The 26370-nt window shown below is 33.6% G+C and overlaps 5 protein-coding genes and 1 long non-coding RNA gene across 7 annotated transcripts; 4 read left to right on the top strand and 2 right to left on the bottom strand.

Annotated features, from left to right (window-relative positions):
- The first annotated feature begins 27 nt into the window (after positions 1 to 27).
- On the top strand, positions 28 to 9636 carry tefu (Serine/threonine-protein kinase tefu). The gene is made up of 13 exons (XM_065314519.1): positions 28 to 108; positions 613 to 833; positions 963 to 1083; positions 1142 to 1626; positions 1691 to 2010; positions 2084 to 2323; positions 2398 to 6021; positions 6080 to 6299; positions 6373 to 7452; positions 7518 to 7729; positions 7790 to 8013; positions 8075 to 9340; positions 9400 to 9636. The coding sequence occupies exons 2-13, from the start codon at positions 639 to 641 to the stop codon at positions 9576 to 9578; spliced, it is 8166 nt and encodes a 2721-aa protein (XP_065170591.1). The 5' UTR covers positions 28 to 108; positions 613 to 638; the 3' UTR covers positions 9579 to 9636.
- Positions 9340 to 10319, bottom strand: LOC135801164 (nucleoside diphosphate kinase-like). Its single transcript, XM_065314543.1, has 2 exons — positions 10146 to 10319; positions 9340 to 10085 (listed from the first exon to the last, which is right to left on the bottom strand). The coding sequence occupies exons 1-2, from the start codon at positions 10208 to 10210 to the stop codon at positions 9623 to 9625; spliced, it is 528 nt and encodes a 175-aa protein (XP_065170615.1). The 5' UTR covers positions 10211 to 10319; the 3' UTR covers positions 9340 to 9622.
- Positions 10320 to 10366: 47 nt separating this feature from the next.
- LOC135801161 (zinc finger protein 723-like) lies at positions 10367 to 12039 on the top strand. 2 transcript variants are annotated; one of them, XM_065314539.1, is made up of 6 exons: positions 10367 to 10624; positions 10688 to 11022; positions 11078 to 11239; positions 11294 to 11440; positions 11509 to 11769; positions 11921 to 12039. In XM_065314539.1, the coding sequence occupies exons 1-5, from the start codon at positions 10451 to 10453 to the stop codon at positions 11759 to 11761; spliced, it is 1071 nt and encodes a 356-aa protein (XP_065170611.1). In that variant the 5' UTR covers positions 10367 to 10450; the 3' UTR covers positions 11762 to 11769; positions 11921 to 12039. The 2 variants fall into 2 exon arrangements, with proteins under 2 accessions (XP_065170611.1, XP_065170610.1); XM_065314538.1 differs by lacking the exon at positions 11921 to 12039 and having other exon boundaries at positions 11509 to 11852.
- LOC135800835 (oocyte zinc finger protein XlCOF6-like) lies at positions 12039 to 16479 on the top strand. Its single transcript, XM_065314164.1, has 10 exons — positions 12039 to 12227; positions 12294 to 12631; positions 12685 to 12855; positions 12921 to 13067; positions 13125 to 13368; positions 14330 to 14566; positions 14631 to 15037; positions 15107 to 15283; positions 15671 to 15817; positions 15907 to 16479. Exons 1-10 carry the CDS (start codon positions 12054 to 12056, stop codon positions 16154 to 16156), a joined length of 2292 nt encoding a protein of 763 aa, XP_065170236.1. The 5' UTR covers positions 12039 to 12053; the 3' UTR covers positions 16157 to 16479.
- Positions 16192 to 22468, top strand: LOC135801157 (organic cation transporter-like protein). The gene is made up of 8 exons (XM_065314533.1): positions 16192 to 16202; positions 19847 to 19945; positions 20035 to 20679; positions 20748 to 20991; positions 21053 to 21159; positions 21212 to 21366; positions 21423 to 22210; positions 22268 to 22468. The coding sequence occupies exons 3-8, from the start codon at positions 20525 to 20527 to the stop codon at positions 22418 to 22420; spliced, it is 1602 nt and encodes a 533-aa protein (XP_065170605.1). The 5' UTR covers positions 16192 to 16202; positions 19847 to 19945; positions 20035 to 20524; the 3' UTR covers positions 22421 to 22468.
- Positions 22421 to 22977, bottom strand: LOC135801168 (uncharacterized). The gene is made up of 2 exons (XR_010550317.1): positions 22869 to 22977; positions 22421 to 22808 (listed from the first exon to the last, which is right to left on the bottom strand). It is a non-coding gene; the product is annotated as an uncharacterized lncRNA (long non-coding RNA).
- Between the last annotated feature and the right edge of the window lie 3393 nt (positions 22978 to 26370).

Below are 26370 nucleotides of genomic sequence, written 5' to 3'. Positions count from 1 at the left end.
GATTAATGTTGTTGATTATTGCGGCGACAACAAACCATCTGTCGGTTAAGGTCGGTTTACATCGTGTTGCGATGACAGCGCCAAAAAGCATGAGAGTGGGCAAAACAGGTACTAGAAGTTTTATTTTATTTTTTAAATTTGCAATTTTATTTCACCTCTACAAAAACATTTATCTATACAATAACATTTCAGTTACTGATCTGTTATTACATTTGCTAAGGTGTTGATTGCAGGTAACACAAAGAGTTGTTTATCACGTTTTTAAATATAAATATTTATTATCACATCGTGCTTCTGTAGTTGTGCAACTTTTGAACATGGCGATCGCTATTTACTAATATTTAGCAAAATAATACAAAAAATAATAAAAGAAACATAAATATCATAAACTTGTGCGACTATATCAAACTTTTCCGGTGATAAACCAATGCGCGGTCTAGTTTTCATGTTTTTTTCGCGCCTCACCATTCACGAACAGTCATTTCTTAGTACGATGTGTGTTTTGAGGTTATAAATCAACCAACAATCCTCGCATTCCGTGTTGTTTCATGTTATTATCTAGTGTTGATGTTAACAAGTGTTGTTAAAGACTAATTTACAACTTAAACATAGTGCATACATCAGCATAAAACGACAACATGGATGAAAATAGTTGGCTGCAACGATTCAAGCGCGCCTGTGCAGATCTCCATGATTCGAAAGTGAAAACCAGAAAACAAGGTTTTGAGAACCTCTCCACACTACTAGAGAATCCCAATCTAATTAAACAACTCAACGATAATGTAGACGAGTGGAATGAGGCTTTTACATCCATCAAAACCCTTTTGTACAAGGTATTGTATATTTATAACGGTTTTTTAAATGTTTACTTTACACATGCATGTGAACATATTACTGGTGTATTTGGTGTATTGAAAGTTGCCTATCGTAACTTAGCAATACATAAAAATGTCGATTCATAGGAAATGACAAAACTTGAAGAAGAATTGCGGAAAAAAGGCAAAGAAGGTGCACGATCCAGTGCATTCGCTTGTGAATCCAGAGATTTATTACATTCAGTAGTAAAAAATGCCAACAACAAACGTAATTAACATAAATTAAACATAAATATGTTATTTTTTTCTAAATTTTAAAATTTCAGGTGGTATTATTAACTTTAACGATTACTATCGTTATCTAAAAGATTGCAAAAACAATCAGCATTTTAAAAAACACTGTCTGGAGTCTTGTTTATCAGTCTTTGAGCATTCTTTCCTAATGATTGATTCCTATTGGGATCAGTTCGTTTTCGAAGAAATTATTTCGATGAAGAACTTATTCAAAGCTTTGCACGAAGAAAATCCGTCATCCAAAGCCCTAAGATGTTACAATGCTGTATTACTCAAAGGTGCCGATTATAAATTACCTTTGTCTATAATCAAACAAGAAATTGTGTTTGTGCGTTCAGTCATATCCGAACTACATAGTGCTGTGCGATGGTTGCTTGAATCTTCTGCGCAATTGTTTTTAATTTTTTGTCAGACTTGCGGAGCAAGTTATAGACAATTATGCACAACCGAAGGGGAAAATGCTTTGTGTTACTTGTTTAGTTTTTATAATCCACACGACAGCATTTCTATATACAAGGTAATAAATAATTTAAATTAACTTTACTGATGAAGTAGTTTATTTTGTTTTTATTTATTTTAAGACTACTCTAATGGAAATAATGCTTCTTCAACTGGAGTATCATGAAGGAATCGATGCTACTCCTCGTTGGGGTGAAGCCTTATTACTCATGGGCAAATTAATAAAAAGCAGCATTGATTTGAATGACACTTTAGTGTTCACAGATGGCAGTGCAGGCGTTAAGTTTAATGAAAATTTAATTCAAGTTGTTTTGGGTTGTTATAAACAAAGCTACGATGCGCATTTGTTAAGCGGGGAGGAACCAGACGCCAAACGAGCGAGAAAAGATGCAACTTTTATGGAGATATTTAATAATATCGAAATTAATATTGAACAACAATGGTAAACACCTTTTATAATCTAATTTACTGTGTAATTACTTTAAAAAACATATTTTTGATGTTTTTTCTTTAAGGATTTTATTATTTTCGTTTATTTTGGAGAAATATCCATCAACTATATCAGAATCTTACTTCCGGAGACTCCTAACCTGTTTTTCCAACTATGTGAAAGACAGCAAGTCGATGATAACACGCGGTTATGTTTTTAAATGTTTATCAGCACTCATAGGCGTTGAAGAGCATTTATCCGCTAATAATGATGATTATATTTCTACAACAAGCGAATGGTTACTGGCTTATGACTCAGCAATACGGTAAATACCCTAAAAACACTTATAACCTTATTCTAACCTAAAACTTAAAAATTATATAATAATTTTAATTTAAGGACAATTGGTCTGAATCAAAATGCAACCGAGAGCCATCAATTGGTGCAATTAATATTAAAAATCAAAAAACATTCAATTCTATCACCTGAAGATGATGCAAAGCTCTGGACGCTTTATAAGTCACATACGATACAAATAAGCGAACACAGCTTGAAAACATTCCACACTTTTGCCAGTTATCATGGTTTGGGTGATAATAGTCAAGAGTTCAAGAGCTCCATGATTAATTTCATCCTACAAACTGACATTTCTCATGAACGACGGAAATATTCACACTTTTCCTATGCGATTTCATCCGAAGTTGTAGTAAACTTAACTTTCAAGTACTACACCAACGCGGAATCAACACTATCGGTATCAATCCTCAATATTTTGACTTATAATCATCTTTTGAGTCAATTAAACATGATTATAAATCAAGTCATGCAGAAAAACACAAATGACTATGATGTGTATCTAAATTGCTTACATTTACTTGTTGGATTGATGTTTTACTATCAGAAATTCAACACCAATGCAACGAATTTGATGAAAATCTCAGTGCCAATCATTCAAACAACCTGGCAGAAGATGATTACGTTTTTTGGGACATTTGGTAATTTTACAGCGCGAAAAATCACCGATACAATGAATCTGTTCCATTCCATACTCAAAATGGATGAAAACTTAGGCGTAATCAAGAAAACCATCGATATGTCGTTTATTGAGAGTTTGGTTGACGCACAATGCGATTTGGACTCAGAATCCACCAATTTAGAAGACCTGAAAGTAAAACTCAAACTGTTAATCGTCAAAATATTAACAGTATTCGCTATAAAAGCAGAAACAGAAGAACAGAAAACCGTACAATTGATGTTGTATGAATTCGACGATTTTGATCCTTGTAATGACGTTGATTATCAACAAGCGATGATTATCTTGGAAGGAATCGCAAGTGAGAATTGCCAGTTGGATATACCGAGTGTAACAGCAATTCTTATACTTTTAAAGAAGATCTGCAATCGGAGATTCCAGGAATACAATGTTTGTATTGATGTGTTACGTGCCTTACGAAACGCTTTCTTCCACTTGATACGTATGGATGACTTGACAGGTTTGCTAAAGAATGATTTCATGGGTATTTTCAAAACTTTGCATCACGTGCGTCGGAATTACGGCTACAAAGTTGAACTTGCTTTGGTCAATTGCATCGATTGTTTACTGCAGGGTAAAACATCTTTAACTTGGGCCAAGTATAATGATGAATTTATGGTTGGATTGTTACCATATTACTTGGAAAGTGAGTCTTTGACTGTTCAACAGCAAGCTATCAAAACAATTTCGCTAGTTTTTGAGCATGCATCGAATAATTCCGAAACAGATCGTTTTAAATCACAAATCTTTAAGAAAATCTTAGAAAAGTTTGATTCTTTATTACCTGGTGATGATAGTGACTTATTGGTTAACTTCCACCAGATTGTTTTGCAACTTTTGACTAATATTACAATCTCTGCAAGAGGTACAAAGTTTACGAAGAAAGCTTTGTGTGAATTGTTTGTACGAAGCAAAACATACAACATACCAATTGAAAAAGTCATTGTTGAGGTTAAAAGACTTGAAAATAATCAAATTGATATAAATTCACATATTAATATGATTTTACAACGTTGGTGTGGAAAATATTCCATTCTTGAGTTTCCTTACACACTCTGTATGTACAACACAACAAAAACTTTTTATTTGGATAATTTATCAGTGATTATACCAATGGTACTTAAGTCGAGTGATGAAGAAACACTTGAAGTGATCTGTAAAGATATTGGGAAGACCATGAGTGAAGTAATCGAAGAATGTTATCCAAAATTTCTGGCTTCAAGTCTTATCGAACAAACTTTAGATAGTAATAAACCTAATAATAAAACAATGAACGATTCAACAATGACAGGTCTCACTCAAGTTAAGATAGATCAATTACTTTCATCTGAGAAAGGTAAACAACTCACAAAGAATAGTATCGATGATATTATCATTGAAATAGCAAGATATGTGCATGATCCTGTTCACTTCGAGCAGTTTTTCAATTTTAACATTTGTCTTGCGCAACCTGAAGGTGTTTTCATAACATATGCGGTTTTTATAGAGGATATTATGAGTTTATTGACTGCAGAGTTGTCTTGTAATGTTGTCAGGTATTTAATGGAGAAGAAACCTAGTAAACTGCAGCAGATTTTGTTGAAATTGAAGTATAACATTTGGGAGAAACCAAATGCTGAAGATAAGTTGATAGAGTTCTATAGATACGCCATCATTGTGCAGTATTTGTTGGAACATGAAAGTATTAAAAATTTTGTTATGTTTATCCTGCGGGATGTGATTTATGCGAATATCAACTTGATCAAACACGAAGAAGTGTTGATTCAAACGCTAGCGATGAAATATCTATCGAAATTCATTGAAATTGTTATCCCGAAGTATACAAAACATTTCGCTGAGTTTATTATTGTGATTTGTTCTTGTATGATGCCGCATGCCATACAGGGGAATACAGATGCACTGAATGTGTTGAGAGCGATTATTTTCTCGAATAATGAGAATATTAACAATCATCTACAGTATTTGGATCCGCTTCCAGAGGATAATGAACATCTATATGATCTTAGAGAAAGACATATTAAATTCCGCATGAAAAACAACAGTTTAGAGAATGAAATCATTTTGTTTTTGGTTGGGAAACAGTTTAAAGACTCTAGAACAGAGGGCTTGAAATATCTCAGAGAAAAGTTGAAGAATAACGTCAAAGGACTTAAGAATATTTACTTAAAACTACATGAAATGCGTGGGATATTATCTAAAGATAGTATTTTACATTCGTTGATCACTACGCTTGTTGTTTTGGTGAAATCTAAGGATGAAGAAGAATCAATGGAAGCTGTGAAAGTCCTGGGAATTTTGGGTGCTAGTGATTTGACTACAATGGTTTTGAAATCCGAGGATGTTGTGCAGACTAAAGATTGTTCTTGGTATTTGTTTACGACGAAAATCTTAGAATTATTAAGCGGGTTTTTGGTGGATAAAAATCTTGAGGTTGCGCAATCAGCTTCCAAAGCTTTACATGCTATTTTATCAACTGAAGAAGGACGTAATATTATTAAAAACGAGTCGGTTTTTGCCACAACGCGCGGATTTTTCCTACCGTTTATTTCAAGAGGATCTGGGAAAGCGCAAAGTTTGTTATCTGTTTCACCACAGATGTATAACGAGACTTTATGTGATGAAGAGCTGTGGTGTCCTGAAAGAAGCACGCATGAAGAATGGATCAAGGCTTTGGTTATGAAAATATTAGAAGGATTCACTCATCATGTTATGAAATGTTTGATACCGATTGTTTGTAAAAAAGCATCGTTTGCTGAGGAGTTATTTCCGTTTTTGATTCATTTGTTGATGGATACAACACCACGAGTTAAGAATTTAGTCGGGGTGTGTATTAAGAGTTTCTTTGAGCAACATTGGAGTCTGCAATGTCAAGGAAATGAAGAAAATACTCTACAGAACTTTTATTCTGTTGCAATGAATATTTCTTCGATTAGATGTATATTGAATACAATTCATTTTGTAAGATTACAACGTTTGTGCGATAAAAGAGGGTATGTTTTGGTTTTTATATAATTTAATAAAATTTGATGAAAATGTTTATATTTGTAGAAAATATCAAGAGTTGGAAATGGATTTGAACTATCTACATGTTGCAAAGGCTGCAGAATATTGTTCTGCGCACTTTTCTGCATTGATGTACTCTGAAAAGTGGTACCACGCCGCCATGGACAACGCAGATATTCATCCGGCATATTATGGTCTATCACCAATCAGTCTCCTTGATGAAATTGGTGCGGAAACATCACAATTACGCTTTATTTTAACTCAGGTAAAGTTTTACATTTTAATTCAAACATAACCTATATTAAAATAAAAATATGTTTATGCAACCATTTAAACAGGCTTATAAAGGTATAGGCGATAACTATGCCTTGTTTGGAGGACATTTAGATGACATTTTTAACGCATATGGCGCTGATAACTCCAAAGTCACCGAAAATAACCAAGATTTTCAACTTTTGCATCGTGACATGGCCCTGGCCGAAAGTGCAGTTATGTCAAGCATAATGACGTCTGCACTTAAAATGTACGCACTATACAACCTAGCAATAAGTACAGCAAATCAACATAATGATTACGGAGACGCTTATTATGAATGCATGTGGCGACTATCACAATGGGACCTACCTAATCACGTTCCAAGTTCAAATAGTTTTGAATTCAACATTTACACACTTCTAAATGCGGTGAATGATGATGATAAGACAATGTTTGATTCTTGTGTGAAGAAAACACGACTTCAAGTTGCGCAATCATTGAAAACCGTTAGTTTAGAAAGTTGTAAAACCCTCTATGGTCCGCTATCCCAATTGGAACGGTTACAAGAATTGGAGGATATTTTCACCACTGCCAAGGAAAATGGCGACCTTAAGTTGTTAATCGATGAATTTAAAGTGCGTGATGAGATTCGCACGGATTATCAATATTTTGAGCCAAGAATCGCGCAAAGAATCGAAGCGATTAATTTACTACAAAAGCGAGAATTTGAAGGTGCTAGTAATACTTATGTTGAGATGAGTTTAAACTTTGCGGATATATCTCGTAAGCATGGAAATCTTCAGGTATCGAAACGCATTCTCAGCAAGTTTGCAAATCTTGATGATTCTGAAGTTAAAGCGAAAGTTGCACTGTTAGACGCGCAGATTCACTGGAAGATGGGACAGAGTTCAAGTATTAACAAACTTAAAAAGTTACTTAAGTCATACGGGAATAAAACTAAACTACGGTCGACCATTTTGAAATTGTGCGGGGAATGGATGGTGGAGAATCATTCAGAGTTCCCACAGAAAATATTAACTGAATATTTTCTTCCCTGTGTTGATATTTTAAACAGTTTGAATACAAACAACCAAAATGAGTTTGATATGTTGCATGACGTTTATAAAACACTTGCTAAGTTTGCAGATGAAGAATATCAACATGTAAGTTGTTTAAAAACGTTAAAAGTTGTTTATTAATATATTTTTATTGATTATGTGATTTTTAGATAAGTAGAAGTATAAAATCGCCTGAATTTGAACGCAAAGTTGCTTCCATGAATAAAATGAAAGAATGTGCGAAGAAACTGCAAACTTTACAAGCACCCGCTCATGATATCAAAAAAGCAATCATTACTTACGAAAGAATGACGAATATCGACGCCATTGATGTCAAAACAAAATATGTTGAGCGTGAAACATTCCTGAAAGTTGCTATGAAGTAAGTATTTCGTAAAACTTGTTAAAATTACTAAAACTAAAGTTTTTAATGTATATTTAGATACTACTTGTATAACATGAAGTATAGTCAGCATGTACAAATGGAAATCTTCCGCATCTTTTCACTTTGGTTAGAGAACAAAACCAACGAAGCGGTCATCACCGAAATTGAGCTAAATCTATTGGAAGTTGAAAGTTACAAGGTTTTAACTATTCTACCGCAACTTGTACCGCATATTTCTACAGAAAACGATAGATTTTCAACTTGCATCACACAACTAATCGGTAAGTTAAACATAACCTAAAAATTTTAACCTAAAACTTATTTTTTTAAATTTAAAATTAGAAAAATGCGCTAAAGAACATCCACACCACGCGATTCCTTTGATTCTCTCCGTTGCGAATACAAATCTAGATGATAATTATTCAAAAGAAAACGCTAAAACCTCCTCGAATGAATCGCGAATTCGTGGTGCGAAAAACCTAATCACCAAGTTGCGTAACATAGATAAATATAAAGTAATCATCGAAGAAAACGAGAAAATGGCCGCGGCATTCATCGAATTGGCTTATTACAAAGTCAAAGCAGATAAAAATGCCGCCGTAAAGATCCCTAGATCATATAAAATCAATAACATTAAAGAATTTGTCAACACTTTGGTGCCCACATACAATTTAGCATACAGACCAAACTTAAACTACGCAAACATCGTCGGTATAAGTAAATTCAAACAAGAATTCCGAGCTGTCGGAGGTGTAAACGCCCCAAAACGTCTAGAATGTCTCGGAACAGACGGAAATCTACGTTATATCCTTGTAAAAGGACAAGATGACATCCGTCAGGACGCTGTAATGCAACAAGTCTTCCTGATAATGAACGAAATACTCCGGGGAAACAAAGAGACTGTTAACTTTAAAATTAGAACTTATAAAGTCGTCCCACTGTCAAAACGCAGCGGTATCTTGGAATGGGTGGATGATACAATGCCCATTGGTCAATATCTTGCCGAAGCACACAGTCATTATCATCCTCGTGATAAGAAACTTGATCGTGCACGTATAGAGATCAAAGATGCAGTGAGTAGTGGCCCGAAACAACGCCTGAAGACTTATTTGGATATTTGTGAGAGAATCCATCCCGTTTTTCATAAATTTTTCGAAACAAACTTCCTGGAACCTACTGTATGGTATGAAAAGCGTCGAGCGTATACACAGAGTGTTGCCACAAGCAGTATGTGTGGATATGTGCTTGGAATCGGTGATAGACACGTGCACAATATTCTGATTGATACGAATACTGCGGAAGTTGTGCATATTGACTTTGGGATTGCGTTTGAACAAGGCCGGATTCTACCCACACCGGAAACAGTGCCTTTTAGGTTAACTAGGGATATTGTTGATGGTATGGGTATCTGTGGAGTTGAGGGTACATTCCGCAGGACATGTGAAAGAACAATGGAGGCTCTACGAAGAAATGCCATCACTATTCAGACGATTGTAGAGGTTTTACTCTATGATCCGCTGTATGATTGGTCTATATCCCCTACGCAAGCTTACAGTAAGCAAATGGATGAAGATAGTCGGAATGACAGTGAATTCTTTACTCCTGAAGGTAATAAATCGTATATTTTTATAATATTGTACTAAAAAGTTTGGTTATGTTGTTTACAGATGATGTCCAGATGAATGTGTCCGCCGAGCGTGCGCTTGTGAGGTTAAAACACAAACTCATTGGTGTTGAGTCAGGTAACAACACAAATGTCGAAACACAAGTTGATAGATTGATTCAACAAGCGAGGGAACCGTCGAATCTTTCGAAATTGTTTTATGGATGGCAAGCATTCCTATAATGTTTATACTTACACGTTATATTTATACTGAATTAAATTTTGTGTTATTTTCCTAGTAGCCATTTTGTTTGTGCTGAGTTCCAATCTAATGTGCCGTCTTTGAACCAGAGTTTGATTTCGCGTTGGGCGGTTTCCGGTGAGTCTGAACCATGGCAGACATTTCGTGATATGTTTACTGCGAAATCTCCTCGGACGGTGCCTGGTGCACTTGCGGCAGGATCTGTTTGTCCTAATAATGTGCGACCTGCTTTTACTACGCCGTGGCCTTGCCATACCATTGGTACTACGGGTCCGCTGCTCATGTATTTTACTATACTGTCAAAGAAGGGTTTATCTTCGATGTTTTTGTAGTGTTTACGCAGGAGATCTTCGCCTGCGCACATCATTTTCAAAGCGACAAGTTGGAAGCCTTTACGTTCGAAACGTTCGATGATTTTTCCGACTAATCCGCGTTGAACGCCATCTGGTTTGACCATTATGAAAGTTCTTTCGCCTTTTTCTGCATGGCTGTGTTTTAAATGCAAATATTGTTATGTTTTTTGTGTTGTGGGAAGATTTTTAGCTTACCAATATCTAATTTGGGTTAACAAATGTCGCAAAATAAGGTTGTGAAGAGTTTTGGATGAATTCATTTTAATTTTACTAGAAATTTGCTTTATAAAAAGATTTTTTGATGATTTTACATTGACAGCTAATTTTAATGGCAGACAATCAATTTCAGGGCTATTCGACAGTTCATCCTTTCGGTTAGGCAACCAATGTATTCAGATTTATAATATTTTCCATCACCCTGTAAATATTTGTGTCCATAACCCAGAAATTGAAGTCTATCTAGATTTGCATAACTTGACTGAAAAATACTAATTTTAACAATGAATTCTTCAAGTTCTATCAAAGCAAATCCTCTTATTAACAAAAATATACAATCTTTGTGCATTGTATGCAATAAACCACTCAAATGTTTCAAAGGTATATCAATACAAGATGTTTTACCAAAAGTTTACACTCCAATGACAGTATTTGAAGGTCTAAAAAGGATTTCAAATGTAAGTTTCACTTTATTACAAGAAAAACTATTTATATTTTTGAATACTTATTGTTTTTTACAGTTTTCACAATTGACAATTGATGTACATATGTTTAATGTATGTGAATCTTGTTTTTCTATCATTGAATCAATGCTTTGTTTTCAAAATCTGTGTAACAAAGCTGTTGAAAACATTAAAGCATATTTTAACTTACAAGAAAACATAGAGTCTAGTGATGTATTAAATAATGACAATAATTATGTGGTTTGTGTATCTCAAAATATGGAAACAAGTGAAGAAGTTGTTGCTTGTAATATAGATAATGCAGAAAATCAACAGGAAGATCAAGTGAGTAATGAAGAAGTTGATGAAGGAGATGGAGAAGATGAAATTGAAGATTTGTGCTCTGATTCTGAGTAAGTATTTAATTTTTCTGCTCTTTTGATTCAATTTTTAACATTTTGGCTTTAGATCAGAAACTGGAAGAAAAAAGACACGTAATAAAGATACTGGTGAATTAAAAGAATGTCCTCATTGTCATAAAGTATATAAAAAAGCTTACTTTACAGTACATATGAAAATACACACTGGAGAAAAACCGTACAAGTGTGAAATTTGTGGTAAATTATTCAAGTAATGAATTTATTACTAATTTATAGTCTTAATCTAATGTAACTTGTTTTATAGAGTTAAAACAGCTTTGGGTAGTCATATGTTGTATCACAATAATGAACGCAACTTCTTGTGCACGTTTTGCGGCAAAAGTTTTCATTTCAAAGCGGCTTTACAAGACCACATTCGTATTCACACTGATGAACGACCTTTTGTTTGCGAGTGAGTTAAAGTTACCATTTCTTGTTATTCTAAAGATGGATATGTGTATAAATAATTTATGTTTATAGAACTTGCGGAAAAGCGTTTCGTACAGCGACGCATCGAAGAACACATACAAGCACTGTACATTCGGATGTAAGAAACTACGCTTGTGATAAATGTACGAAAACATTTTCATCGACAAGATCATGGCGGCGACATAGACTCGTACATGTAGAAGTTAAACAATTTGCGTGCACATTTTGTGAAGCGCGTTTCAGGCACAAACATGTACTTAAAAAGCATCAGGAGAAGGCTTGCAAGGGAATAAATTCAGTATAATTTGTTTGGTATGGTAATTATTATAGATCACAGTATTTTAATTAATGGGAAGACTGGCAGATTATGTGCAATAAATGAATAATTGATTTAACATCGTTTACAAGCTTAATAACTTAATTTTAATGATTTATTTGTGGATGTTTGCATCCGGTATTGCAGAATTTTAAAATGTAATGTGTGTTGCCTACTTTGCACGTCCAATACGATCAGACAATCAGGTTGTGGTCGTATGTGGGAGCTCTGAGCAAAAACGCGAGTTGAAGAGATAACAAACAAAATTAGAATTTAAAACATGGATTTCATGATTGATACCAAACCGAATCCATTTCTAAGTAATGACTTAGAAGCACTATGCATTGTGTGCAATCAAGAACTTGATAAGTGTAAAAGTGCATCTGTTCAAGATGATTTACCAAATGCTGAAAAATCAACCATACTATTTGAAGCTCTGAAGGTGTTATCAGATGTATGTTAAAGTCTAAATTTACTTTATATTATTAAATGAAAATACTAAATATTATTTATGTTATAGTTTGCAGAGTTGAATATTGACACAAAAGCACTGAGAATATGTGTGACTTGTTTCTGCAAAGCTGAATTTGCTTGGTCTTTTCATCTACTTTGTAACAAATCAGTTGAAAACATCAAAGCATATATAAATCAACAAGAAAGGCAGAAGAATGATGAAGATATCAATAATATTAAGGAGAAGGAGAAAGAATCTCAACAAAATGACAACAGTGATACACTTTTGGATGGCTTAGGGCATGCAAGAGTGAAAATTGAAGCTAGTTCTGAAACAAACAGAAAATTAAATGAGAAAGAGCATGTAGATGATTTAAATATTGATGCTAATCAAATTTTAGATGAGTAAGTGATTAATATTTTGTATTTTCTTATGTTTTAACAATGTTTTGTTGTAGTAAAGATGCTATGAAGTTAAATAAGTTGAAAAGTGCAAGAAGAAGGAAAGGTTTAAGAGTTGAGTGTCCACATTGTCATAAAATGTACAGAAGAGACTACTTACGGTTTCATATTCGGACACACACCGGAGAAATGCCATACAAATGCAACTTTTGTGATAAAAGATTTTCGTAAGTAATAATTTACAATTATAAACATTCATGTACTTATTAATAACAATATTAATTTTACATAGGAATCCAACTGGTTGTTCTACTCATATGCTAACGCACAATGACAATCGTCCATTTTTATGCACATTTTGTGGCAATAGGTTTCGTTTGCGAACGGATTTGACTAAGCATGTCCGGATGCATACTGATGAACGACCATATACATGCGAGTAAATTAAACAATTTTAATGTTTGTTGACTTATTATTACATTATTGTAATTTGCAGAATTTGTGGGAATGCTTTCCGTACGAGTCAAACACGAAAGCATCACATAGCGATGACACACTCTGAAGAGAAATTGTTTTCTTGTAAGTGGTGTCCGAAGAGCTTCAAGCTCAATAAACAATTGATGCAACATCAAGTTGTGCATGCGAAAGTTAAACCGATTCAGTGTACTTTTTGTGGAAAGAGATTCACGCAGAAACATGTTCTTAAAACGCATCAAGCAAAAAGTTGTCAGGGTATAAATAATAATTGAATATTATGAATGATAGTTAGGAATTATTAAAGATTACTAATTAGATTATGTGATAAATTACTTAAATCATGCGAAATTTTGTTTGTTTTTTCTAAATATTGCTTTATTTTTGAATACTATGATAGTTATTTTCTAATCGACTGCTATTTTAAGCATCAAATAACTTGTATTTGGTGGAAATTCTATTAAAAGTGTTCCTGGGTGCTTAAAAATATTTGTGAATATCTTTTACTACAATAACTGCATCCTCGCGGAATCTTTAAATGGATAGAACAGTTTAGACAATAAAATGTATGTACAAATAGCTAAGGCTGTCTTCACACATATGCTTTGCATGAGTCAGTGAAGTTGTTTGGTGGTGGCAGTGAGGTAAATAGTGAAATTTGTGTCTATGAGATGTCAAGATTAGAGTGAACTACACTTAGATTTAACTTTCTAAATTACATCTAGATGGCGCAAAGATGCACTTATTTGCAATAATATTTTTTTGTTTGTTTTGAACTCGTGCGAATTCATGCTCGAAATAAACAACACCGCTTGGCTATCTTTTGATAGCCAGATAAGCAGCTAGGCCAGTTTTTGTGCCGAATATCGTGAAACAAACGAAACATCTAGTTGCATTGTAGAATGTTACAGTAATACTATATTCTCGTCGCGTGTTTTTTGATTATAATCGAGACACTATTTGTTGATATCAGTGAAGACACGTTGTCAAATTATTAATTTAATAAGTTAATAACAAATTGTTGCAATTGTTCTTAAATTCTCCTATAAATATACTTCATGTGACGCATTACCGGTTAAATATTTCAATTCTAATTAAAACTATCAATTTTCATCATTTTCACTTGAAGATGATAAGAATTCCGTTAATAATTGTGTGCATATACTATGTTAAAACTAATTTTGTATTAGTTTGGATATTATTTATCAACCTGTGTATAAAACATAACCTGAACGTTTGTTTGGATTTCCTAAAGACGTAAACAAACCAGTGTTACTCTTTGTAACAATGAATTCTACATGTATCGCTGTAAAACAAAATCCATTTTTACAATACAAACCAGAATCAGTGTGTATTGTATGTAATAAAGACGTGAGCAACAACGAAAGTAAATCCATCCAAGAAGCTTTACCTCAAGTGGAACCACCAACAACAATACTAGAAGCTTTAAAATCCTTATCAAATGTAAGTACACAATTATTTCTATTGGGAATTACTAATTACTAATTGGGATGCATGTTTCATATAGTTTCAACAATTGAATATTGAAAATGAACAACTTAGTATATGCAATTCATGTTTACTTAACACATCACTGGCAAGATGGTTCCAAATACTCTGTAATAAATCCGCAGAGAATTTTAAAGCATATCTTGGCACTCAAAGTGATCATAAATGTATCAATACTCATATACCTGCAGTAACAGAGTCTAAAGAACAAAACATCACAGAGTTTAATAAAAATGTAAATAAAGAAGAAGAAGAATGTCTCAATTTTATGAACTCTGAGGTAAAATCAGAGGAAATAGTTGTTACTTATGATGGTGATGAAGAAAATAAAAACGAACAACGAACATGTGATGAAGTAAATGATGCATCTGAGACTGATGGAAGTGATGATGATGATAATGATGATGATTATGAAGAAGAGAACAAGTAAGTTACAGTTTTAAGCCATTAAATCATTAAAATCAAGTATAATAAAACAGTATTTTTAATATTCAGAGAAGTAAAAAAGCGTAAAGGTATAAAATGTAAAACGAAACGAAAATATGCACCGGTTCCAAAAAAAGAATGCCCACATTGCCATGTATTATACAGGAGAGATTATTTAAGTATACATGTGAGAATTCACACTGGAGTTATGCCACATGTGTGTAAAATATGTGGGAAAGGATTCAAGTTAGTAAAATTTACAATACCTTAATAATAGTAATAAAAATAATAAAATAAAATTAAGGTAATCATATTTTAGTTCAAATAATAATTTTATTTTTACGTGATTTGCTTGGATAATAAGTTTTTGACTTGATTTGGTTTTTATTTTGTTTAGAAGTTGTTAAAATGTTGAAAAATTATAAAATAATTCGTATCACAACATGGTATTTAAATATGGAAACAAAAATGTTTGCTTTAAGTTTGAAACTTTGTGACTTTGAGTTTTTTCTTTATTCAGAAACTTCTAATCCAATTAAATCACGAAAGTAAAATGATTATTTTAACTATAAATAATGGATTACGTATTCTTAATCAAATATTATCAAATAAATATCTTTATTCTTGATTCAGAGTCAAATCTTCTCTGACAAACCATATGTTATACCACAACAACGAACGTAATTTTCTCTGCACGTTTTGCGGCAGTGGTTTTCATCTGAAAACGCAATTAGATAATCATATTCGGATGCACACCGATGAACGTCCATATGTATGCGAGTACGTAAAAAACAATTACTTAAATATTAAATCTTTTAATACTTATAAAATATAGAATACTTAATATTTTGATTAATTTTCAATTTTAGAACGTGTGGCAAAGCTTTTCGAACAACGACAGCACGAAGGATACATTATACTGTGCACACAGGTGAAAAGAACTACGCCTGCGAAAAATGTCCAAAGACATTTTCCACTGCTCGGTCTTTGAGACAACATAAAGTAGTACATGCTGAAATTAAGCCTTTTGAGTGCACGTTTTGTGGGAAACGATTTCCGCACAGGCACGTGCTCAAATCACATCAAGCAAAGACTTGTCAGAGGATTAATTCGGCGTAAAATGTTATTTTTTAAAGTATTAGGTACTACCTACGATTTTGACTACGTATGTATTTTTATTATTATTTTATCGATTGTATGTTATATCTTATAGCCCAGTCATTTGGTAGTTTTGCTTGGAAAATAGTGCGGGATTGTTGAAAATTGGTATTCATATAGATTTCGAGGTGCTCTTTACGAATTTCAACTTTGCCACCTCGTATCTTGTTCGCTCGAGCCACCATCTTGGAAAAATGGTGTCAAAAAACAGTTTTTTGACCATATCTCCTGTCCGACTCATTTTACGATAAATATATCTATATAATAAATTAAACTAGAGAAATTTTCCTATAATTTATGTAAGTACCTTTTTCTTGTAAAATTAATAGTTTTAGCGTACGGGCGCCGCAAAATCTACTTCAACATTAATTTTTGCCAAAAACTCATTTCCACACCACCATGAGGTAGAGTACGTGGCGCGTTTGTTTTTTTATCGTAGTTTCCTCAGTAGGCCTAATCCACACGCACTATTCCAAAATTTAATGGATTGTCTTCCGATACGCTCTTCGCGATAGATCAAGTGTTCTGCGTTAATTGTCTTCAGGACCGATCGAAATATCACAGGGAAAAATTTCTTCCATACTATCCGTGATGGGATTATCGTTTTCAATGCAATCTTGGTTCTCGAGTTCATCGTACGTGTGCTCAAAAACGGTAATCGTTTCTTCCTCTTCATCGCTATCTTGTGATGGAACTTGCGAATTATCACAGGTACCACTGCAATTTGTTCAGATAACGGAGCACTTCATTCCAGTCTTTCTAAAGCCGCAGGCTTTCTGACATCCCTTTTTGCATTTGCAAGATATTAGTTTTAACAATGTTTCGGGGGCTGGGGGCTCAAGTGTGGTGACAGGAATTAGCCCATTCTTGTTTCTTTTTCATCCCCATTGTTCTGCATTTAGTTCATTCCAATACTACTACTTAACTTGGTGATAAGTTCTGAACGAATGTTGTCGGACTGCGGCTTCAATTGGTGGTAGCGATGCAATATTAAATTTATTTTTGTATGCTGATTTTGTGAAGCTGGCATATCTATAGATGTTTGAAGACATATTTTGCATAGTTTTCACATCACTGTAACTGTATAATTTAAGAAGGAAGAATTCGCCAGCAATGATCTCGGTATCAGCCTTTGGGTTTTTGAATACCTTGATAACTTCGTTTACTCGTAAATCTGGATTTTTGCGGAGTACATTAATACATTTTAATTTTCCTTGATGAAAGAGTGCAGATGTTGTATCACAGCCACAAAAAGCGTGTAAGAATAATATGTGATCTGCCGCTGTTTGATCGATCATGCTTTTGGTTGAATAGATTTGTTGCAAAATTTTTCCTTTTTCTGGTTTTAGCAAATATGTTGTATGTTTGAACACATTGATAGTGCCGTTAAAAGAATAAGAAGATCTACATCTTCGCCGATAACATGAACGAATTGTGATACTGTGCATTGGCTGCGACCAAATCATAAACACGCTCGAGGCATTCAACAATCGCTCTACCCCAATCATCATTACGTGCTCTAGGACGTTCTGAAATAGTGTTTTTCATCGATAATTTATGTACGCTATACACAATATTTCGATCACTCAAATGCGTCCGTTTTTATTTCGCTATAAATTCTGCTGTTATTTCAGCAGCGTACAAAAAACAATTATCTTTAAATGAGAATGTTGGGCACGTGGATCGCAGTTGTAGTTGAAAAGTCGTGACAACACTTCCTTTTTTAAACTCAATGATTAGTTTCTCATTATTATATCGTTTCCGACATATGAGCCGCTTATTTTGAAAGTGGCCTAACTCCATTTATCTTCAAATCGAGATATTGAAAGTTTTGCGTTTCAATGAATTTAAAAATATACGTATAAGATACAAAGGAGTCATACTGCTTAAGCATATCTTAGGATGTTAAATTTAAAGTTCCTGTTAAAATAGTGGCAACTATTAAGTAAATAACGTGCGTTTCCTTATCAAGAATGGAGTTGGGCCACTTTCAAAATTAACAGCCAGATTCATTATAAAATTTGAAGATGCCCAAGTCCATTCAACATAATTTAAGATGTTTCAAATTGAAGAAAAAAACGTCTTTGTTTCACAGACAGCTTCGTGAAGTAATACATTTTGTTTGTTAAAATCTGCCAAACCCCAAAACTTCTCAAAAATATTCTTTCTTTCTTCTTCATTATAATTTTTTGTGCACGCATTCCGACAACCACAATCTTTGTTTTCGAAATTTTTTCATGAACAATACTTCCGGTTTAACTGCAATATCTTTTCCTGAATTCCGTTTTATCTTTCGCACTTTTTGGATATATGGTGCATCAATCTTTTCTCCATTGTTATTTGAATCTTCATCCTCTGACGAGGAATATTGTTTTATAACTCTTTTTCTTATTCGCTTTTTTATTAATTACTATTTCTTTTCACTATCTGAACTAAGTGGTCTTCTTCGGTTCTTCCTCATGGGTGCAATAATTTCTATAATTTAATATTAAATTTTAAGTTTTATATTAATTAAACGTACAGGTTAATTAACTAACGCAATTGTCCCAAAAATGAGGTGGACTTGTAAATACTAATTAATTGAAATTACCTTCATCGCTGCTTTCCGACATTATCAATAGTAAATACCTTGATGTAACTATAAATGGAGTTAGGCCACTTTCAAACCACACGGGTCAGTTATTCAATTAATTCGGAAAACCTATGTGTAAAAAATGTACCGTATTTTCACTGAATATAAGCAATCTGAAGTGCGTCACTGATAAATAACATGAAGTTGTACATGTAACCATGGTAACCGGCAAAAAATTGAAAAACGGAGTTAGGTCACTTTCAAAATAAACGGCCCATATCTCGTGAACAACTACCGATCTCAATCCCTCTAAAAGTTTACCCTTATTATCCTTTCTTTTAATGCTCAATCACTTCACTATCTTGCAATGGAGTTTTACAAAAGAAAACAATTTTCGTTATCAACCATGGCATCAAAACTGCAAACAACACGACTATTCAGAACAATAAATATCAAATAATGACTCAATGAAGAAATAATGAAACAAAAGTAAACTCGGCCGGCAAAAGTTTCAAACAAGCGAGGGGGTGCAGGAGCACCCTCAAATCATAGCAAGCAAAAATAGCAGTCATGATGACCTGGAAATGAGTTTTTGACAAAAACGAATGTTGAAGTAGACTTTGTGGCGCCCGTACGCTAAAACTATTAATTTTACATGAAAAAGGTACTTACATAAATTATAGGAAATTTTCTCTAGTTTAATTTATTATATAGATATGTTTATCGTAAAATGAGTCGGAAAGGAGGTATGGTCAAAAAACTGTTTTTTGACACCATTTTTCCAAGATGGTGGCTCGAGCGAACAAGATACGAGGTGGCAAAGTTGAAATTCGTAAAGAGCACCTCGAAATCTATATGAATACCAATTTTCAACAATCCCGCACTATTTTCCAAGCAACCACGTTTTTTTTAGCACCAAATGACTGTACTATTATATTACAAGCTGATTTCTATTAGTTGTGACTTTATTCTGATTAAATCACCAAATTCATCATTAGAATTAATGCTGCTGCGCAAATAGTTTGTATGTGTGAGTGTACATCATGTTTACCTAATATATTTCTCTTGATTGCTCATAGATGGCGCTACGATGCACTTATTTGCATTTACACTTCTGCTTATGTGTCAGTCAGTGCATTTACATGGAGTTACGAGTAAATGGAGAGAGTTGCGAATGTGTAAGACATAGACATTTTGAGATGCAGAAAAAAAACTGTTTACTTACAAAGAATCGTATCTTGACGCTTCTAATACATAATATTTTCAGGTTTACAAATGACTTCTGGTTAAAAATTAATTTTTCACCGGTGTTTTTAAGTTTCACAAACATTAAAATCAAGATATAATACTTTTTTGAATTGTAATTTAATACTTTACAATTATGATTACACATTATTTTCACCTTGCATCATACCCAAACGTAACATTTTTGTTACAATTAGGAATATCATTATCGATATCTCAAAAAATTAAAATAATGAATCTTTCAAGGTTTAAATGCATACATAAATACATAAATATTTTGTTCCGAAGTCTGCTTTGCGGCTCAAACATGCTTTTTTGCTTCTGCAAGATAAGATTATTTTTTTATTTACTTACGAATTCGTTTTGCACTCAACGCGTCTTAAATTAATATTAATATGATTTTGCTGAACCTTGTAATGAAACCATTGTCTGTGAATTGTGCGTCCTACAACATCACATATTATAGAAAAAGAAAATAGTGATCATATTTATATTAAATAATTAAAATTGATATGAAAGAAGACGAATATGACTTCGATTCGATTCTACAAGAACTCGGGACGTTCGGAAAGTACCAAAGGAAGAATTTTGTTATGTTATCAGTAGTGATTGCGTTCTCTGCCATGTCATTATCGTTTGTTTTCACAACCAGAAGCAGTAATTATAGGTTAGTTGTATTTTAATTTATTTTAATTTAAACATAACCTATAAAAGCATTTTAACCTATTTTTCAAGATGTTACATAGAAGAATGTGATCCAATTGATATAAAAGAAGCAAAATATAATGTTCCTTGGCTGCATGATGTTACACCTTTTCAACACAATCATCCAATCATGTGTCAACGATTTGAAAGTAGTTTACCATTAACAGGGTATGAATTTATTCCCAATTGTAATGGGAGTTATTTTAGTGATGAATTCACGAGGAAATGTGATAAATTTGTTTTTGAAAATGGCGACGCAACAATAGAACGTGATGTATGCAATATAAAACTAAAAAACATAAATTCAGTATTTAAATATTTATTTATTTTTATAGTTTAATTTAACATGTTCTGAAAACATGTGGAAATTATCATTTGTTGGATCAATGGGTGATTTTTCAGAGATTCTAGGCCTTCCTTTGGTTGGATATATCTCAGACAGGTTATAATCTATTTTGTATCAAGCGCCATTTTGAATTGTGTTGGTTCTTTAGGTTTGGGAGGCGTAATGTTATGATTATTGGCTGTGCAGCTTCCGCTTTACTTGGCGCGGGAAAATCTTACTTGAATTCTTATGAACATTTCTTGATATTTGAGTTTTTGGAAACCATGATTGGGTCAGGAATATTTAGTGCTGCATATGTTATTGGTTTGTATTCTCCAATACAACATAATTTTAAAAATTAATTTAAAATGTTTTTGTAGCAATTGAATTAGTAACACCTTCTCATAGAGTGTTTTGCAGTACTTTACTAATCTGCATGTTCTCATTGGGCGAAGCATATTTATGTTTAATTGCATGGATGACTGAATCCTGGCGTCAAATGTTGAGGATTATCTACTTTCCTGCTATTTTATTCCTTCTATATTATTACCATCTGAATGAATCAGTTAGATGGTTGCTTGTCAAAGGAAAAACTCAAAAAGCTAAACAAATTTTAAAAAAAGTTGCGAAGACTAATGGAGTAACCCTAAATGATCGTGTCATTGAAAAGATTAACATTGGTGCAGATGATGTTGAAGATGGCAGCGAGGAATCTATTTGGAAAGTTTTCACCTCGCCGATTTTATGCATGCGGTTTATTTTTTGTGCGTTTGTTTGGTTAACCTGCACATTTGTTTTCTATGGTTTTAATATGAAATCTGTGACGATTTCGGGGAATCTTTATGTGAATTACATGATTTCTGTACTGATTGAAATCCCTGCTAATTTTATATGTTACTGGTTACTGGATGGCAAAAGAAGAAAACCTGTTTTATGCTGGTCGTTGTTAATCACTGGCGTTCTATGTTTTCTACTTTTGGTTTTACCAATGGGTGATTATGAAATTGTTATTTTCTCAATGGGAAAGTGTTGTATTACAATTTCTTTGTCGACAATGTATGTTTATGCAGCGGAGGTTTTTCCAACTTCTGTGAGGCATTCATTGTTTGCTTGTTGTTCGATTTTTGGAAGAATTGGAGGAATGGCCGCACCACAAATTCCACTCATGGTAGAATTCTTTTTATGAAATTGTTTTTATTTTTATTGTGATTGGAATAATTTTCAGGCTGCTATTTCACCGTCATTTGTTTATACTTTATTTATGTCGATGACGTTGTTATCATCCATGTTGATATTGACATTCCCAGAGAGTGTGGATACGAAATTGCCGGATACAGTCAGTCAAGCAGCTGCAATTGGACATAAAACTAGAGAATGATTTAATTAAACATTTTTATTTATTGATGATGCTAAGGATGTAAAATTAATAACTAATAAATTATATTTCAGATAGTGTGCATGTAATATTCCCAAATTTAATAGCATGCAGATGAGTTTGCACAACATGTGCATTACTTTACGGTTTATTCTTGTCTTTGACTGTGGGAATTGATAGTCTATATTGTTATAATGTATAAATTGCAAGATTAACCTACAGAGAAGCCACAAAATGTAATTTTAGTAGGTTTCTTACTGATTTTTGTGTGTTTTTGGTTTCTAGCAAGTGAATTTATGGTGGTAGGATAGTCGAACTTACATCAAATTGTAAGTATTGCAATTCTTTATAACTTTCATGTACAATTTTTGTGATAAACCCATCGGGAAGCCTAAAAAAATTCATTTTAGTGTTTTGCAGGCACTGATTTTTGTGGATTTTAAAGGTTTACAAGCTCAAGCCAGCGCAGCTGAACCCGTTGTCACATCGTCTTCATTTTGACATCATATTATAGGTATTAAAATGCTTTACAATTTTCATATACAACTTTTCCGAAAAACTAACGGGAAAGCCACAGAAACGCCATTTTAATGTTTTGCTGATGCTGATTTTTGTTGGTTTTAGGCGTCTAGCAGCTGAACCCGTTGTCGCAGCGTCTTCATTTTGACATCATATTATAGGTATTAAAATGCTTTACAATTTTCATATACAACTTTTCCGAAAAACTCCCGGGAAAGCCACAAAAACGCCATTTTAGTGTTTTGCTGATGCTGATTTTTGTTGGTTTTAGGCGTCTAGCAGCTGAACCCGTTGTCACCGCGTCTTCATTTTGACGTCATATTATAGGTAATAAAATTCTTTACAATTTTCATATACAACTTTTCCGAAAAACTCCCGGGAAAGCCACAAAAACGCCATTTTAGTGTTTTGCTGATGCTGATTTTTGTTGGTTTTAGGCGTCTAGCAGCTGAACCCGTTGTCACAGCGTCTTCATTTTGACATCATATTATAGGTATTAAAATTCTTTACAATTTTCATATACAACTTTTCCGAAAAACTCCCGGGAAAGCCACAAAAACGCCATTTTAGTGTTTTGCTGATGCTGATTTTTGTTGGTTTTAGGCGTCTAGCAGCTGAACCCGTTGTCACAGCATCTTCATTTTAACATCATATTATAGGTATTAAAATTCTTTACAATTTTCATATACAACTTTTCCGAAAAACTCCCGGAAAGCCACAAAAACGCCATTTTAGTGTTTTGCTTATGCTGATTTTTGTTGGTTTTAGGCGTCTAGCAGCTGAACCCGTTGTCACAGCATCTTCATTTTAACATCATATTATAGGTATTAAAATTCTTTACAATTTTCATATACAACTTTTCCGAAAAACTCCCGGGAAAGCCACAAAAACGCCATTTTAGTGTTTTGCTGATGCTGATTTTTGTTGGTTTTAGGCGTCTAGCAGCTGAATCCGTTGTCACCGAGTCTTCATTTTGACGTCATATTATAGGTAATAAAATTCTTTACAATTTTCATATACAACTTTTCCGAAAAACTTACGGGAAAGCCACAAAAACGCCATTTTAGTGTTTTGCTGATGCTGATTTTTGTTTGTTTTAGGCATCTAGCAACTGAATATTGTAAGTACTTATTCCAGACTGACAATAATCTTGTCAGTGTGTTCCTTTTGTTTCAAATAATTTATTAAATTTATGTTAAAATTTACTTAGGTTGCAAAATAATTTTTGTGTGTAGTTCACTAGGCAGCCGCGATACTGAACTTTTTGTTTGTTTACTATTTGCTTTGTTCATCTTGTCTCGCAACAGTCTCAACTCTCTTCCCTACTTAGTCGGCCGTGCGTTGTTGCGCGATGCGCACGTGTTTTATTCGTCAGTCGACATTCGTGGCATTCGGTGCTTGCTTTACATTCGGTCGATCGTCGACGGCGTGTGGTAATTACGGGATAATGTGATAATTATTGCGCGTAAAACTCAGGATTAAGATTTAGGTGCGCGCGTGTCTTCTGTCGGATATCTTTCGCTGATTTTGAATTTCCATTGGGTTTATTATTTCATGATTTGATAGACACATTTCGGCTGAGTACCATCTTCAGTTATTGTAACTAAATAAATAAAGTGAAATAAGGTATTACGTTGAAATCATAATTTAATTTCACTTAATACTTTTCAAATTTATTATATTTTGATTGACATTTTTATTGAAATAAAATAATAGTTGACATAATACTATCAAGCATATTTATTTTTGTATTCTCTTTATCGTTTCCAGAAATAGTTACAAAAGTTATTTTTGTATGATGGTGTTTGTATAAAGGCTATACAGTGTTGTTGTTTTTAAAAAGGTGAGAAATACAACAACATTTATACCTGAAACGAATATGTCTTGATAAGTGAGCGTTATGGCTCAGGTGGCATGTGCATATGCTAGCATGCTGGAGGTTCGTGGATCGAATCTCAGTTGGAGAAGGCAATTTTATTAAATAATAAGAAATTTAAGAAATGTGGGTTGCATACCACAAAAATTCAAGATTCAAATGTTAGAAATAACAGAGTACGTACGATGAAGCAACAGTAAGAATAAGTAGAAGAGATGATGGTGGAGGAGTAAGAAGAGGGAAGAGAGAGCAGCAAGAGAAGAGAATAGGAGAAGTAAGAAGAGAAGAGAATAGAGAAGAGAATAGGGGTGACAGAATTTTTAAATTTTTTGGCACGTGTCGTTATAAGACAGTCATAGGTCGATCGACCAGAGCGCCGGACTGCTTCGATCCGTCCATTGCTCCCGGCCCATCCTACAGCTACGATGTCTCTGCGCTTCATCCCCGAAATTATCAGGCATATCAACAATTTTTATGGTGGGGGATCATCCCCAGAGAGAGGGAACTCCTTATAAGGACATCCTTTTAAGAACTTGTAAAAATATTTCTAATTTTTAAGTCGCCTCACGAGAGGGGACACTTAAAAATATTCTTACAAGTTCTTACCTGTAGCTGAAATGAAAGATGGAGTACACAAATCATACAAGATACCTTAACAATTTTTATAGTGGGGATCATCCCCCGAGTGGGAGAACTCCTTGAGGACTTGTAGAGATATTTCTAAGTGTCGCCGCTCTCAGAGCCGATCACAACACTGAGAAATACTTTACAAGTTGTGACCTGTACCTGAAATGAAAGAAGGAAGGGGTGCACAAGTCATAAGACATAGCCATTGCCTTTAACATTTCTTTATTAACAAATTACATACAATACAAGTTCAGAACTTGCAATTTCAATACCTACAGAACACATGACGTCATTTTAAAATATGTTTATGACCTGCATAGCCGCGCTGTACTAACGGCTGCAAAAGTACAAAATATAACACTAGAAAATAGCAAATTGCGCCTTATTTTCGCATGACATCAGTGGAAAATTATATACTGGGTGTTATCAAAAGAAAATCTTAAATTTAAAAAAAATCATCCCAAAACTATAAAGATTGACAATTTTTTGGCTGGGCATAAAGAAAATTTATATACAGGGTGTTGTCAAAAGAGAATCTTCACTTGAAAATGAAAATCGCCCCATAACAATATAATTATGCTTATTTTTCGCAGAGCACTAAGAAAAATTTATATACAGGGTGATACAAAAAGAAAATCAAAAGATAATGTTTTATTACCTATTTTCTACTGTTTATCTAAAGGAAGTGATAAGTTCGTGAATAGAAACATAATAAATAATACAATTGTTAATAATTATAAATTTATTAAACACATTTTAAAGAAATACTAAATTCAGATCTCTTAAACACACAAATTAGCACAGACAGAATTATGAATACAAAAGCAAAATGAAGTCACGAAAAAGTCCCGAATGAGAGCGAATGTGCAGCCGACGGAACGCGACCACATTCCAATACTTGTATTACAAAGGTTATTGTATGCAACTATGT

This window comes from Atheta coriaria, unplaced genomic scaffold (genome assembly GCF_025399875.1).
Source record: "Atheta coriaria isolate IRGN ID8LTWV9N9 unplaced genomic scaffold, Caltech_Dcor_3.1 hic_scaffold_10_pilon, whole genome shotgun sequence".
NCBI classification, from domain to species: Eukaryota; Metazoa; Arthropoda; class Insecta; order Coleoptera; family Staphylinidae; genus Dalotia; species Dalotia coriaria.
This window is presented reverse-complemented; position numbering and strand designations above follow the sequence as displayed.

Coding starts and splice junctions, on each gene's coding strand:
- LOC135800835 (XM_065314164.1), top strand. CDS start 12,054: ATGGATTTCATGATTGATACCAAACCGAATCCATTTCTAAGTAATGAC. Junction 13,068..13,124: donor GAACGACCATATACATGCGA/GTAAATTAAACA, acceptor TGTAATTTGCAG/AATTTGTGGGAATGCTTTCC. Junction 15,818..15,906: donor GAACGTCCATATGTATGCGA/GTACGTAAAAAA, acceptor TTTCAATTTTAG/AACGTGTGGCAAAGCTTTTC.
- LOC135801164 (XM_065314543.1), bottom strand. CDS start 10,210: ATGAATTCATCCAAAACTCTTCACAACCTTATTTTGCGACATTTGTTA. Junction 10,086..10,145: donor TTAACCCAAATTAGATATTG/GTAAGCTAAAAA, acceptor TTTAAAACACAG/CCATGCAGAAAAAGGCGAAA.
- LOC135801161 (XM_065314539.1), top strand. CDS start 10,451: ATGAATTCTTCAAGTTCTATCAAAGCAAATCCTCTTATTAACAAAAAT. Junction 10,625..10,687: donor GTCTAAAAAGGATTTCAAAT/GTAAGTTTCACT, acceptor TGTTTTTTACAG/TTTTCACAATTGACAATTGA. Junction 11,240..11,293: donor ATTTGTGGTAAATTATTCAA/GTAATGAATTTA, acceptor CTTGTTTTATAG/AGTTAAAACAGCTTTGGGTA.
- LOC135801157 (XM_065314533.1), top strand. CDS start 20,525: ATGAAAGAAGACGAATATGACTTCGATTCGATTCTACAAGAACTCGGG. Junction 21,367..21,422: donor TAGTGCTGCATATGTTATTG/GTTTGTATTCTC, acceptor ATGTTTTTGTAG/CAATTGAATTAGTAACACCT. Junction 22,211..22,267: donor CACCACAAATTCCACTCATG/GTAGAATTCTTT, acceptor AATAATTTTCAG/GCTGCTATTTCACCGTCATT.
- tefu (XM_065314519.1), top strand. CDS start 639: ATGGATGAAAATAGTTGGCTGCAACGATTCAAGCGCGCCTGTGCAGAT. Junction 834..962: donor TCAAAACCCTTTTGTACAAG/GTATTGTATATT, acceptor GTCGATTCATAG/GAAATGACAAAACTTGAAGA. Junction 7,730..7,789: donor TTCCTGAAAGTTGCTATGAA/GTAAGTATTTCG, acceptor ATGTATATTTAG/ATACTACTTGTATAACATGA.